At 44.5% G+C, this 15,504-nt stretch overlaps 1 protein-coding gene across 11 annotated transcripts in view; it reads left to right on the top strand.

The window, feature by feature from the left end:
- EML6 (EMAP like 6) overlaps nt 1–15,504 on the top strand; it is an 89,841-nt gene that overhangs the window by 68,397 nt on the left and 5,940 nt on the right. For 5 of the 11 annotated variants that reach the window (XM_058419593.1, XM_040060759.2, XM_058419596.1 and 2 more), the window contains 10 exons: nt 6,920–6,998; nt 7,985–8,114; nt 9,393–9,491; nt 10,684–10,704; nt 11,065–11,238; nt 11,891–12,099; nt 12,543–12,700; nt 13,312–13,426; nt 13,897–14,085; nt 15,100–15,320. In XM_058419593.1, the coding sequence (XP_058275576.1) occupies nt 6,920–6,998; nt 7,985–8,114; nt 9,393–9,491; nt 10,684–10,704; nt 11,065–11,238; nt 11,891–12,099; nt 12,543–12,700; nt 13,312–13,426; nt 13,897–14,085; nt 15,100–15,320 (1,395 nt within the window). Of the gene's footprint in view, nt 1–4,614; nt 4,630–5,865; nt 5,875–6,919; nt 6,999–7,984; nt 8,115–9,392; nt 9,492–10,683; nt 10,705–11,064; nt 11,239–11,890; nt 12,100–12,542; nt 12,701–13,311; nt 13,427–13,896; nt 14,086–15,099; nt 15,321–15,504 lie in introns of all 11 variants that reach the window. The other 6 variants (XM_058419597.1, XM_058419599.1, XM_040060767.2 and 3 more) reach the window with 4 other exon arrangements.

Below are 15,504 nucleotides of genomic sequence, written 5' to 3'. Positions count from 1 at the left end.
AAGAAGCAACAAGGAATATTGAAGGTAGCTCCCAAAGCTTTAGATTTTCTGCCAAAAGCACAGCTGAAGTAGCTCTCCCAGCCCCTCCAGGTTTGAAGAAGGGAACCAGAGGATGTGTTCCATTCTCTTTCAGGCAGGTGTGTGGGGAAACCTGTCAGGCTTATGAGGAGGAAGTTTTTCTGAAGGAAATATTTCAGATCTTTCCCTTTGGGATTGTGCCGTATGTCTGTCTGAAGACCCCAGTGATTGTGTACTATTAATGGCTTTTGTGCACTGAATTCTCTGGCATTGGTAACAGTGTCACTGTTCACATGTTGAAAACGATGGGACAAGCTGGAAGGCTGCTTAGAACAGAAACTGTGAGTGAATCCCAAGGCCTGGAAAACTGCTGGCCCACTTCACTGCAACATGTGTAGTGAGGGTCTTGGAGTGTCCCCCTTGCTGTATTTTCATTGTGGCTTTGAGAAAGGAAAGATTGTGAATGTGTAGTAAGAAGAAACTCATAATTAAGCAAGTTTAAAAATAAAGAAAAAGAAAAAAAAGAGAAAAAACGAGTTTCTAGTTTAAGCAAGAAGTAGGAATAGCTGGGGCTGCTGCTGTGAGCTGCTCCTTGGAGGCAATGACTTGGAGCTCACTGGGTTTTTTTCTTTTAATAGTAATATTTAGAGGGTAAACTGTTGCTGAAGATACTTTCCAGCTTATGTAATCAAACATGCTTCAAAAGTGCCATGTGGCACCTATGAGACACGTCCATCTGTTTAATCTTTCTGTTTGCTGGAAGCTTGCAGGACTCTATGCTTTTCTAATAGAGAGTGGTGAGTCTGAAAACCTCCAGGTACATTATTTCTCTAGAAATAACAAGTCACTGTTCAATTCAGGAACTGTGTTGGGACTCCTGAGAATATTCCAAGTGTAGAGTTGGGAGCTGAACTGTACGATGATTAGTACAAACTTAGGAATAATAATAAAGTTTTCCCTTAGAAAAGAAAATGAGAGCCCTTTATGAAATTTATTTTTCCTGTCTAACTTGAATGTAATTAAAATAATCACGATTCTGCAAATATCTTGGAGGCGTGTAGAAGTTACATGATAGACTTTACTTGCAGGATTCGAATCAAATCATGGCCTGGTATTTTTGGGAGGATCCAACTCTTCATGTCTCCATCAGCAGCTACAGCTTTAAGATGGCAAAGTGATGGGAGAGCTGTTGCTGAGGGACGGTTTTAAAATGTCTTGCAGTTGTATCGATGCATTTGGTTGAGATCATTAATCGACTGTCATTTCTCTCTCCTCTCCTCTCCCCAACCTTGTTGTTTTCCTTCCTCCCCCTTTCCATGTCTTCCTCCTCTCCTCCCCACCCACCCTTACCCTTGTCTCCCTTGGTGCCCCTGTGGCTGGCACCCCTTGCCGTGCCGGTGCTCAGGAGCGGGGTGCCCTCAAGAGGGGCTGCAGGAGCAGTCTCGTGGGGTGGGAGCTCCCAGCGCGGTGCTCCCACTCCTCGGGACCCCCTGGCTGCTGGTGGGACTGTCCCAGACAATCCAGGACAATTGTAAGCTCTGCTGTGTGTCACAGAGGAATTGTGCTATTTCAGAAAAGGGCCGGTTTTTGCACCGGGACCGTTTAAACCAAGAATTGATGTGATGAGAAGTAACATGAGCTTGCTGATGACTGTATTTATGTTACTAATCTCAAAGGCAAAGACCTGTTTGCGTTTGGCCTCCTACTAACCCCTAATGCACCCCCTGCATCTGCAGCTCTCCCTTAGCTCAATTTGCATGACTCCACGTGAACCTGGTGATGGGAACTCCTTCAAAGCAGGTGGAACGTGTAGAAAACAAAAAGCAGCATTAGCATGTTTGTCTGGTTTTCTGTTTTCTCGGCATCCTGGCTTGTCTCAGTCTCCATGAATTACCCACCTCAGGGCCTGGTCTCCATCGTGGTGTTTGCCTTATGTGTAATCATATGTCCTGATGAAGGTGAAAAGTTAAAGAAGTTGAATTTTCACTCTTCAAACGTTACTCTTTAAATTACTGATTTCTTTAAAACAACATGAGGTAACTTATATAAGCTTCCAAAGGAGCCCCCACAAGCCTTTGCACCATGAAGTGAATTATTAGACATATGGTTACAGCCTTGGTTCCCGCACCTTTACACGCACACGTCTGTGGGTGCGGTGCAAAAGCTTTGAGTGCGACTCTGTGTTGTATTTATGTGTAGGTGGGACTACACAAAATGTATCTGGAAAAACACATCCTTGGGGGAGGGGAGAAAATAACTTTGGGCTTATTCCAGCAGAAAGCCCCTCTCTGAGAATGAGGAGCATCCTTTGGAATATTGACTTTCACTCTCTCAACAGCATTATGTCAAGTTAATGCACCCTAAATGCATTTGACAGCCTGCTGGTTTCATCCCAGTTATCCCCAAGGCTTGTACACATTGTGACTGGTATTTGTCAGTCCCTGCCAAGCAGCTGAACTCAGAGTCAATCTCACTGCTCCCGTAGGTCAGCGCAGAGCTGGCTCAAAGGTCTTCTCTGTTTGTGTGACACTTGGGGGGGTGGAACAGAGGGATGCCAGCGTTGCCACGTGTTCCCAATGCTTCTCTCTCTGAGCTAAGTGCTCTCTGCACTGAGGGTGATGTGAAATACTCGGCTTTTCTCAGGACTGTTGTGCGGGAGGTAGTCCCGGGCTGATGGAAAAAGCCGTGTTTCTCATGTGTTGTCGTGCAGAGGGAGGATCTGCCATATATTATTAGTTCAGTGTTTTTATTTACACCAGTACAGCTTTAGAACATGCTGGAGCTTATGCAGGGAATAACAAAAGTGGAAAAGACCCTGCTCCTCCAATGTGTGAGGGACAGTGTGTCCGGAGAGACTGGAGTGTGAGGGATGGCATGTCCAGAGTGTCCAGGGTGTGAGGGACAGCGGCAGAGCCCTGGTGCAGCAGGGCACAGGTACAGGAGCTGTTTAGGGAAAAACTTCCCAAGGTGTTCAGAACAAAGGCCCTCAGGTTTCGTTCCAATGATTGCTCTTCTTACTAATTGCTGTAGTGCTTGTTTCACTGGGCACTGAGCTGGAATGACCTGGGAATGCAGTGACCAGCTGCCCTGACAGGCTGTGACAACAACTGGCCCCACCATATGTCCTGCAATACTTTTTAATTTTAAAGAGTGCATGAGCATACATGTGAAGTTATAAACATTGTAACCACGTAAGGCTTTGTCACTCCTTTAAAAACATAATTTACCACTGGCGTTTCCCTCTAGTTCTGTTTGAGCTTTGCTTTGATCTGCTGTATTTGAGAAGAGGGTATATTTTCATGTTGAATCCTATTCTTTTTGTTGTCTTACGATAGCTCCAAAGTGTTAAGAAAAAAGTAACAGCAGGAAAACTTGTATGTAAAACTCCTATGTATGTTGGGATGGGAAAATCCAAGGGTTTAGAATTTACAAAATCTTTTAATCCCTTCTCTGGAAGGGATTGAAAAAAGCTCAAGGAGTTTTGCAGCAGTTTGGGGGCACTTGGGAGTCCCCTCCTGCCACTAGTTAAGGCCACTTTTAAAAGCTGTTTTTTCATTTTTTTCTGAAATGAACAGTATATTTTTTAAACCTTGGAATTTTGTTCTCTTGCCCAGCTCAACCCTAGCACCCTTTCCTCTCCTTGTACCTTGCTTTCTCTTCTCAGGAGCAATCCTGCTCATGTTTGTGTAGATCCAAGTGTGTTCCCTCTCCAGTTTGCAGTCATGTAAATCCATGTCTGTCTCCCTTTTGGGCTCAAAGCTTTTCCCTACGCATTGCTGCTGGCTCAGCCTGTCACCTTCTAGGTTGCAGGACATTCCTGTCCGTCTGTCCCTGCTCCAGACTTCGTTGGTCCCTTTCACGTGACACTGTTTCTGGAATTCCCATGCCATTCCCATTGGCCTTGGAGCAGAATGTTTGTGTTCTCCCCAATTTATTCCTGCTGCAGTCAGAATCTCGAACCAGACAGTAATTCTGGCCAGTGCCCTGAAAACAGGAATTGGTTATATCCCCCGCCCATAGAGTTTATCATAACAGTTTTTGATCTGCCTTTTCTTTTGGCCTTTATTTTCCATCTAAACAGGTCTAACTTTTTTCCCCTCATAGTTTGGCCCTTTACACTAAGCTCACATCTCTTTCCTCCCTCGAGGTGTCCCCCTCTTCCAAAACCCCATTCCCTCTTCCCCCAGCCCAGTTCTTGTTGTGTCCATCTGTTGTTCTCCATCCTGGCTCTGCCTGTTCACCCCACCTCTGATTTGGGCTTCTCACCCCCCAAAGCTGGAGAGAATGTTCACTCACATCTTTTCACATTTCTGCATGAAGGTGATGCTGAGCTTTTGTCAGTTTGGATCTGGACTTCTATCCCTGACTGACAACCGCGTGTCCTCACGTGAGAACATCCTCGAGATTGCCATGAGTAACAGGAATCTTCTCTGCTGTGTTCACAGTACCCAAAGAACTGAAACTGTGTCTTATCTGACTCTCTTACCTTTCCCGGAGCTCCTCCATGCCATCACGTAATCTAAGCACGTTTGTTTTCAATTGCTGCAAAGAAACCTTTAATGCTTGTGTTATGTTTTGACTTGCTTTCCTTTGGAGGCAGGGAATTGTCAAGTAAGTACTGATGGGGAGCCCAGCTGAGGCCTGCATTGCTGGGAATGTGCCATGCAGGTTGCCCAGGTCCAACAGGGCAAAGGGATGTCATTTGCTACGGTGCAAATTTCTTGTCTTGGCAGTGTCTTCTTCTGCATCAGAACAAACTAGGCGTAGTCACAGGCTTGTTAAAAGTGAAATGACCTCTGAAATTGTTTCAAATGTGCTGCTTTCCATTTGTTTTATTAAGGCAGTGCTGAGGCAGTGAATGCACACGTGTGTATATATACATGGCTATGTATATATGAATGCACACAACATCTGTGTTTGTGTGTGTGCTGTGACTAGGTATCTATAAAAATATCTGTGTGTGTATGTCTGCAAATTAAGCCTCGTGCTTACAATCTGGTGACTATCAAGCATGTCACAGCGGTAGTGTTCTCTTGCTTTCATGAAGTATTTTGGCTTGCTCTTGTCATAAACTTTGATATTCCTAGGTAAAGAAATGTGGAAATTATCCAGTTTGAAGTAACACTAAAACAGAAAAAAGCATACAAGAAAACAATTATTCTCCTAAGTGCCAGTTCCGAGGCCCTCATAAATCTGGGCTGAAATGAAATGAAATTGTCCTTTTGTAGGACAATTAAGTTTTGTAATAGCTTCCTCTGCCCCTTCCCTGCCGGTGACAGCGCCGCTGCTCAGTCCTGCTCCACGCAGGGTCACCCCAGGGGACTCGAGTGACCACTTTCTGAGGAAATAAAGGTACTTGTTCCCTGAGGATAAGGCAGGACAGGCTGTCCTGGGAGTGACGTGGCCTCCCCACAGCAATTGTGCGCTAAATTGCAGCTGAGCTGGGATAGAGAACAATCATCCATTGTGTGCAATCTCAGCAGTGCCTAGGAGGCTGTCAACTTCCTACCAGTTCCCTCCCTGTCAGGCTCCTGAAAATAACCCAACCGTGGAATCCTGTTCTGCTCTGATGCAAAGTGTGCAGGAAGCTTGGATGTAGCTTCCCTTTCCCCTCCATCCTGCAGGATCTTTATCTCCGAGTACGCCCAGGGATGCCGGGTGCGATGTTTCCGGGTCTGTGCACTCTTTGGTTTCTGTTTTAGTTCTTGCTGGCATGCTTGGATAGCATGTGTTGTGCCCAAGGAATGACTGCTGCTCTCTGAAAGCGCTTGTGCATGAGTCTTATGCTCAGAAGTGACTCCTAAACTCTATTAAGTTTCTTGCTTGGCTTTATTTGCTGCTGACAAGGGGATCAAGGTAACTCTTTCACTCTCTTCGTGTCGCGGGGTCACCTGCTGATGTGCTTGTTTGTCCTTGCTGTGCCTGAGACATGGGTTAGACTGGTTACCTCCAGCTTTGCTCTGTCTCAGAGCTCAGGTTGTCCTGCTGCTCATTCCCACGGGGCTCAGTCCCCACTGTGTTCTGCCCACTGTACCTTTAATACCTTCCATGAAAAATCTAGCTCCAGAAAAAGCAGATACCTATACACAAAAAGGATTTCATTCTTCTCCAATTAATTTTTTGCAGAATGGGAATTACTGGTAGTTATGGTCTGAGGACAGGAACAAATTTCACAGCGTGTGGAATGTGATAGCAAGGTCACATTTTTCTGGAATCATAAGCTCTGGGAATGCTTTCCAAGTGCTCCCCTTAGCTCTGTCCCTCTTTTCCCAGCAGGATCAATAGCAGCAGCAGAGGTTACCTGGCCTTACAGACCATTTGCACACATCAGATTTTGCCTCAGCCTGTATTCTGCATTTGTCTCTTTAGCTACTTTTAGCAACTGTAATTATATTAAAAAAAACCTTTGCTGGCCTCAGTCTCCCAAATTCCCTTGGATGAATGACTTGTGCGTTTAAATGCAACCATTTTATCTTTAATATGATTTTGAGAAGATTTTATTGAAGCCATGTCAAGGTTTTGGGATGAGGTTTCTCAGAAGAAGCCAAGGCTGGGCAGAGGTTAACTGCCAGCTGCAGAAATTACTTCAGATCATTTCTAAAAGCACCAATTGACCATCATGTCATATTCAAGGATTTTTCCATGGATTTAAATCATTATGGTTTGGGGTCTTTTGAATGATGTAAGGTTGGTTGTTCTGCCACTCATCCTCCAAGTCTACATCAACGTTTCTGCTCTTTCTATCAAAAAATGCAGGAATTCAATCAGTTTATTGCACAGCTCTGAAAAAAGCTCATACAAGGGTAGCTGTCCATTTGCTGCTCACATATGCTGTGGTTTTGAAGGTTGTATTTTTCTTTCAAACATATTGATTGTCTCCTTTTTTAAATGTTCTTTTCAGGCCACCCGTGAGCCGAGCTGCTCCTCAGCCCGAGAAGCTGCAAAAGAACAATATCAACAAAAAAAAGAAACTGGTTGAGGTCAGGATTAATATCTTGTACATTTCTTTAAAAGTAACATGTGCTGGGTGAAATCCATCCCTGTTTTGTCTCTCAGGGAAGGGTAGGTACAATCACAGAGTATTGTGTTGCCATGCTCCCTGCTCAATCCCAAGGGAAACACATCTCAAACCAGCGCTTTGGCCCAGAAAAAATCCTGTGTGGGATTTTGAATGATGGAATTTGCTCATTGACTTTGGAACTTCCCTTCCTCCCCCAGACAATTTGCTTGAATTCCCTCATAATATGCAGAACAAGGAATATTCTGTGACCTATTTGACAATTTGCAGCACTTGGTCTTTGGCTAATTGGGATTGTTCCCAGTGAGCTGTGATTGTGTTTGGGACAGTCATCAGGTCTGGCTTCAGGGCTCCACAGCAGCTCTAACAACAATCTATTAACCAATCCGGGTTCCTGGAGGAAATTTCCTTGGCAACTGCTCATTGTAAACTGCAATTACACCTCTGATTAATGTCTTAATTACAGAGTTACTTATAGCCTGCCCTTGCTTCCTTTATGGACTTTAAGGTCAGAATTTGGTCTGTGGAAATTTGGTAGTTTATGATTTTTGAAAACTGTAGATAGCTGCTTAAAATATCTGAGGCCCTATATAAATATTAAACTGTGATGGGAAGAGCAATAAAATCAGACCTGTTCTGTGAATTGTATCTGTTTGGAATGGAAATTGACAGAACCAGAATATTTATAGCCCTCTGAACAACTAAAAAAGAAAGTATATAAGTGCAGTGCTTTAGTTAACCAATCAAAGGTTGTTGATAGCCTCTGATAATGTTATGTCTCAATAAATGAGTAGAGTGGGAATAACTAATTATTGTTCTGTTATTCTGTTGCCTCTACAGGATATTTGTACTTGTGTAATTTAGAATTGTCCTTAAGTGGTCCAGTCTCTGAGATCACCTCATTTTTTTCTTTCATTTCACTCTTCTTTGTTTGTTTTCCTGGACCAGGAGCTGGCTTTAGACCATGTGTTTGGATACAGAGGATTTGACTGTCGCAACAACCTCCATTACCTGAACGACGGTGCTGACATTATTTTCCACACAGCTGCAGCAGGCATTGTCCAAAACCTCTCCACTGGTAATTCCCCGGGAAACAATACTTGGAGATAAAATTGCTTCATAAAGAAACTATTTTTAATTGAAAGCCTAAACATTTGAATATTCCCATGACTTTCCCACATTTTGCATCCTGATAAATAGCACAAACCCACTGCCTTTGGGGACTCCAGTCCTAGGACAGCCTCTGGCCTGTGGGCTGGGAAACAAGGATGGCCCCATCTGCCCTTTCTGGGCCCGTTCCCTTGGGAGGGCTTTGCCTCCACTTCGCTTCCCCACTGACTGCCTCAATTCGCTGGGATTTCACTGGGAAACCCGGGCTTTTGGCCAAATACGTCCTAAACCATTTGGTTTAGGGCAAATTTGGGAGAAAACCTCCAGATGGATCCCTCTAGAATAGCAGACTCAAGTGGCCCCTCCCCCAACTGGTTTGGGAAAAGATTTCCTCAGAGAAAAGTGGAAAAAACTATTTATTTAACGAGCAAAGTATCCACAAGCATAAAAAATTGATAAGTTGAAACAACAAAACCTCTCACCGTCCTGAAGAGAGATGGCAAAATTGCGAAAGTTCTTGCCGTGGGCTGCAGCTCAACTCGCCCAGTCTCTTATTAGTCTCTCTGGTGCTGGAAAATGCTGTCCTGGGCCCCAGTGGGCCACAGGAATGAGCTCTGGGTGTTTTCTGGGTTTTCAGTCCAAAACAGGTTTAAACAGTTCCAAGGAAAAGAAAAAAAAAAAAAAACCAAAACCCCAAACAACAGTCCAGGGAACCTCTCTGCCTCAGCTAGCTAAACCCACTGAAAGCAAAGGAGATCTCTGTCCCACGGTCTGTCCGTGCTGCAAACAACACAGTCCAGCAGCAGAATGTGGAGAAGTGAGAGCAGTTTCTGAAAACAAACTGTGTCCTTCTTCCTTCCGCCCCTTGCTCTTGGAACCAATCTTAAAGGCACAGAACACGATATCCAACCTAAGCAGATGACTGGGGATACAAGCACCATAAAGTCACCCTAGAACAGCTTTGCACTGGCAGTTCTGGTGGCTATGGGCTGATTCTTAGGCTGATTCCCTAGAGAGGTAGATAATTTCCCAAATACTGCTTTTGTATCCACCGCTGTGTGTTGATGGTTGTGTCCATAGCGCATTTGGGAAAGGTGCCTGGGAATGAGAGCAGAGCAGCCATGGGTAGCCTCAGTGGCCCCTCATCCCCTGCAGAGTTGTTACAGGCTGCCCAAATAATCTGTGCTTCTGCGGTGGCTCTTGCCTCGGTCCTGTGGTCACTGAAATCCTGTTTGGATGCCGTTAGGGAGCCAGAGCTTCTACCTGGAGCACACTGATGACATCCTGTGCCTGACAGTGAACCAGCACCCCAAGTACAAGAACGTGGTGGCCACCAGCCAGATCGGTACGTGACCCCACAGCAAAGCTTTGCTCACCGTTTTCAAGGCACTGATTTATTTGGGGCTTTTCTGTGGGGGGGATTTTACTTTTTGTTTGATTTGGAAGAAAAAAATCAAGCTCCAGGGTTTTCTTACTGTTCCAGTTCCCTCTCTGATTGTGAGTGATTGGATTTTAGAGTTAATTGTAGTGTAATCATATTTCAGAAGGCAAGCTTTGATAAATTGCCTAGTTATCTCAATAATCTGATTTATAGAATATATATATATATATAATTCCTTCTTTCCTTCCTGTGTGCAAAGCAGTGAGAATACACTGAGCATTGTTTTCTCTGCAGGAATACAAGAGCTGTAGAGTAAAGGCCAAAAACGGAGAGAGATCTCAGGGAGAGGTCAGGGTACATATCAGGGGACAGCTGAGAAACACACATGCATTTGTGTGTTTATTATTTACATGGAGAGTCCTGCAGGAGTAAACATTGCATGGGGAATGCAGGATGAGTTGTCCCAAGCCTTGAGAAGGATCTGCTGCCTCTCAGCCTAATGCTGGAATAATTAATTTTATGGAGGAGAATGGGATCAGAACGTCTCCTCAGCCTATTCCAGAAGGAGAATGAAATCTGTAAGGAACTGTAAGTGACTCTTGAGGACAGGAGTCACTCAGCAGGAGGCAGGGAATGGCAGTGATGAACACAGTGACAAACACAAACCCTCTGCTGCCTGTCCTGAGCACAGTCACTGCAGCTGGAATGTGGAGGGAGCGCCCAAACCTGCATGTGATGCCAGAGCTGTGCAAAATGCTGATTTCTGTGACATGGAAAAGGCTGAAGGCCCTTTTCCCAGGCCTCAGGAGATCAGTGCATCTGAGTTTGATACTCTGTATAACTAGAGATTCATGTCACTTTTGAATTTAATAATTTTTAAAACCTGCATGCCTTTAACATTTCTTTTAGATGCCATTTTTAGGACTTGAAAGTAGTAAATATTGTTGCAGTATTTGTGTATAAAAGCCAATATACCCAAAAAAGTTCAACAATATTCCTGCTTATTTGTTTTGTTGATTTAATCCATATCCATTTCCAAGTTTTTAATTTTGTTTTCCTTCTGGTGCTGATGCTGGCACTTCACGAGTCACACAACTTATTTCACCTATTGTTTTCCCTTGGTGCTTCCTCATTTGCCATTGCTCTCACAATGCAGGTGACATGACAGAATTCCCAGGTAAGGCTGATTTGTTTGTGAATTTAGCAGAGTCCTGTACAAGTTTCATGTTGCCTCGTTGTATCTGTGTGAACCATGGATACAAGTGAAACATCTGCAGGCAATTTCTTTTGCATGAGGCTCTTCATGAATGTTATGTTATTCTTTTAGAACTTGTCTGACTTCATGGACTACAATGATTCCCCCCTGTGTTTTGCGAGCTCTTTTTGATTTCTGTTTGTTTCCCAGTAATTCTAATCTTCAAACAAATCCAACTCCCCCAACTAATGTCTGTTCAGGTTAAATGTTCTTGAAAAATGTCTGGTTTCCACTGAAGCTTTCCAGAATTAATTCTCTTTTAACGCCTCTCCCTGCCCGCAGGTACAACCCCCACAATTCATATATGGGATGCCATGAGCAAGCAAACCCTTTCCATGCTGCGCTGCTTCCACACCAAAGGGGTCAATTATGTGAACTTTAGTGCCACTGGCAAGCTTCTGGTGTCGGTGGGAGTCGACCCAGAGCACACCATCACTGTCTGGAGGTGGCAAGAAGGTAAAACCAGAGGGAAATCCTGTTCCTTCAGCCTAACAGAGCTGAGAACAATGACTGGCTTTGCCTTTCAGGTCTTTGGACTTTTGTGTCCTCACTTTGAGTATCCCAGTTAATCAGTTAAAGATGGCAAAGGGCTAGAAAATATGAACAGGAGGATAAGTTTTAAACACCTATTGTAAGTGGAAATTAAAGAAAGAATGATGCTTAATGTAAAATTACATGAAATTAAGGAAAATTATTCCTTTTCTTTTCTAAAACACTTGAAGTACTATAATGGAGATAGGCCTTTGGGAAGTAATTTCCAGAAAAGAATTATCTTTGGAAATGGTGGAGGGGAGAGGAGAAGTGCCTCAGCTCATTAGTGTGTCCCTGTGCATTTTTCACTAGATGATAACCAACATTTCTGTGTCACTTCACTGACTCAGGAGACAGACTGTGCTGTGGAGGCCTTAAATCTGCATTTCCTAAATCTGTGGGATGCAATGGAATAACCAGGGACTTTGGGAGTTGCATTAAGATGTTTGACACACTAAATAGTGTTGGGATTTGCAGCTCAAACCAATACTAGCTCAATTTATTTGATAAAATCATATCAGAATTTAATTTCTCAGGTAAATTCAGCTTTGTTTTTATCCTTTCCTCATTAAACCAGGGGCTAAAGTTGCCAGCAGGGGAGGACACCTGGAGAGGATCTTCGTTGTGGAGTTCCGCCCAGACTCTGACACTCAGTTTGTGTCTGTGGGGGTCAAACACATGAAGTTCTGGACCTTGGCTGGCAGCGCTTTGCTCTACAAGAAAGGAGTCATTGGTTCCATGGAAGATGCCAAAATGCAAACCATGCTCTCTGTAGCCTTTGGAGCAGTGAGTTCAGATTACCTGCTAGAGGATTTTACATTACCTTTGTATTAAACCTGCAAGGGTCAGTTTTCTTTGCTGAAATCCAACCCAGTTAGTGAAACGTGGATTGAAAACATGTGCACCTTGAGATCCTTCCCTGAATTTCCTGAGCACAGTTGGGTGAACGTCTTTTATTAAGTTCTGTGCACACCTACTGCCCTGGCTTTTTTTTTTTTTTTTAACTTTGCTGGTTATTTATCTGTTTAACTTAAACTGTGATCTGTTATTCCGTGTATCATTTTTCCTGCTAACGGTATTTGGCGTGACACATGCCAATGATACCACCAATGGTGACAATCCAGTGTGGTCATTTAGGACTTTTAAATTTAATTTAAAGAATTTTACTTGAAGCTGAACAAAAATGCCAAGGCATCTGTTGTATCAGAGATTGGTGCTGTGTGTTGCAGAATAACCTCACGTTCACTGGTGCCATAAATGGAGATGTCTACGTGTGGAAGGATCATTTCCTGGTCAGGCTGGTGGCCAAGGCTCACACAGGACCAGTGTTCACCATGTACACCACTCTGCGGGATGGGCTCATTGTTACTGGAGGGAAGGAGAGGCCGTAAGACACAGGATCTTCCTAAAGTGCCCAACTTCTGTCTCTCTTGTGTGGTTTTTGTTTTCATTATTCGTCCAGCACCCCAGAGATAAACTGTCTCTGTGCTGCGGCAGTTTCACTGTTTTGCATAACCTACCCATGAGGCTCAGTAAGTGAAGGACTAAAAGAAGATCCTTGAGGGTCACAGTGGGGGTCCCGTGTTAGGCTGAACCTCTTTGGGATCGATCCAAACACCTGGATAAGCTCTTATTGCCAGAGCTCCTGCCATAAGTGGAGTTTCCTTCATTTGTTAGCTCTGTCAAACTCCAGACAGCTTCTCCCAGTGGAGATGCTGTGGGTCTTGGGGTTACCACAAGAAACAGATTTGCCGAGAAACAGAGATTTGAGATAAGTGGCAAGAGAAGAGTTTGGTTTGTACTAATTGTGGTGCTGTTTAAAACATGAAGTGTGAACGCATTTAATTGTGTATTATTTAATTCCCATTGCGCTGTAACCAGGTGTCTTGATACAGAGTGCAGGGTGGGTCAATGCATGTGTTGTGATTTAAGCAGAAGAATACTGATGGGATTTCCGAGTAAAGGAGCCATGCAGGTAACACCAGGCCTCCTTTGCAGCACGAAGGAGGGCGGAGCAGTGAAGCTGTGGGACCAGGAGATGAAGCGGTGCCGAGCGTTCCAGCTGGAGACCGGGCAGCTCATCGAGTGCGTGCGCTCCGTGTGCCGGGGCAAGGTGAGGAGTGGCCAGGGCCAGAGGGCACAGCTCAGCTGCTTCCCCGAGCTTCTGTTTGTTCTTTAAAGCCACAAAACCCCCACTGGGAGTTACTGAGAGACCCTGAGTTTTGGTAAAGTGGAACACAGCAGAAATAGCGGAGTGATTTGACTTGCTGCAGTCACTCTTGTGTGTGTTTAAATTGTAAATGGGAAAGGAGCGGTGATGCTGCGCAGGATGGGACCTGTACAGCCAAGCGCTCCAGGGATGCTCTCTGCTTCATCTTACCCAGGAATCTGACATATTCCTTGATAACAACACCACTGTGGAGTGTTTTCTATTTCCAATCAAGTAGCCATTAACCAATTGCAAACTTAATCCGTTTAATGCTTTTTCCAAGTATTTGCCAAGGAAGCTCTGGCAGTTTAAACCATGGCAGTTACTATTACACTGACCACCTCTGTCCACTCCTTTTCTTTGGCTACAAACAGGGGAAAATCTTAGTGGGAACAAAAGATGGAGAAATCCTTGAAGTAGGAGAAAAAAATGCTGCTTCAAACTTGTTAATTGACTGTCACATGGAAGGGGAAATCTGGGGCTTGGCAACTCACCCCTCCAAAGACATATTTATCTCTGCAAGCAATGATGGAACAGCCAGGATCTGGGACCTGTCGGACAAAGTGAGTACTGTGAACATAAAATTGTGTGACTAAAAATGAACATTTTATCGAAGCATCCATTTTTCTAGCTGTGCCTTTGAGCAGCCCTGGAATGAGAGCAGGGTTTTTCCTCTGTCCTGAGCAGGTTTTGGTCTTTTTTGGCCCCAGTTCTTTCCTTGCTGTGAGTGGAAAGGTGAATCCTTGGTGCGGGAGAGGTGCCAGGCTGTCCCACAGCCAGTGCTCCCAGAAGAATGCCGGGATTCACCAGCACACCAGCCCGTGGAGTGCCCTTTGGGCATTGCTTATTCTGATCTAAATCTGCAGGCTCGGGGACCAAGGAAGCGTTTTATTTCCACATTGCCTGTCTGGGTGACACAGACTGTGCTGTCACACATGCACAGCCCTTGCCCATCATTCTGCCTTCCTGGCAGGCACAGCTCCCTCTTCTTCAGAGCCTGCCTTTGGAATGCTCAGCATGTTGCCTCGGGGATTTTTCCAAGTCAAATTGACTAACAACAACCATTTTTAAAAACAACAAATAAAACATTAAAAAAAAAAAAAAAAAAAAAAAAGTTTTCTGCTCATTTTGGCCAGCATAAACCTTTTCAAAAGCTTGTTACCTGAGCTAACATGAATAATTTTTAATGAGGAAAATAAATATATTATGAATACAACCAGCTAGGTGAAAATGCAAGAGCTTTCTAGGACGTTTCCACATATCAAATAAAATGGGAAAGCTCTGTGGCAGTCAGCAGTTGTTGAAGATGTCAAAGTCACCTTTGAAACAAATTAGGAAATAGACTTTTCAGCTCGTTCTGCTAAATAGTCCTTTTCCTGGTGTGAAACTGGATGTCAATCTACAAAATAATGCAAACATGAAGCCCCCGTCCGAATCACGTATCTGTTTTGAAGTCTGCACAGCAACATATGCCTGGTGGGATGCAAGTCTCGGTGTGACATTTCAGGTTTATGTTTAGAGGGAAACAGAGACGATTTGTTTTTAATTAAGCAAGTTTCATACTTTGTGTTTGGAAGCTCTCCGTGTGCTGGGGAGGTGTGAGCCTGTTGCGTGTGTCCCCGCAGAAGCTGGTGAACAAGGTGAGCCTGGGGCATCCCGCGCGCTGCGCCGCGTACAGCCCCGACGGCGAGATGGTGGCCATCGGCATGAGGAACGGCGAGTTCATCGTCCTGCTGGTCAACAGCCTCAAGGTCTGGGGCAAGAAGCGGGACAGGAAGTCTGCAATTCAGGACATCAGGTAGGAGGTGCTCAAGACACATCGCCCTGGCTCAAGGAAAGGGCCGTCGAGTGCTAAGTGGATTTGCAGGGGTTTTGTAAATCCGTGTTTGGCGAAACCTTTGTGAGCTGCTGAAGGGCACTGTGGTGGTGCTTTAATTCAGTTACAGCCACGCTGCACAGCTGTAGGTATGGGAATTAATTCT

This window comes from Hirundo rustica, chromosome 3 (genome assembly GCF_015227805.2).
Source record: "Hirundo rustica isolate bHirRus1 chromosome 3, bHirRus1.pri.v3, whole genome shotgun sequence".
Taxonomy (NCBI): Eukaryota; Metazoa; Chordata; class Aves; order Passeriformes; family Hirundinidae; genus Hirundo; species Hirundo rustica.
This window is presented reverse-complemented; position numbering and strand designations above follow the sequence as displayed.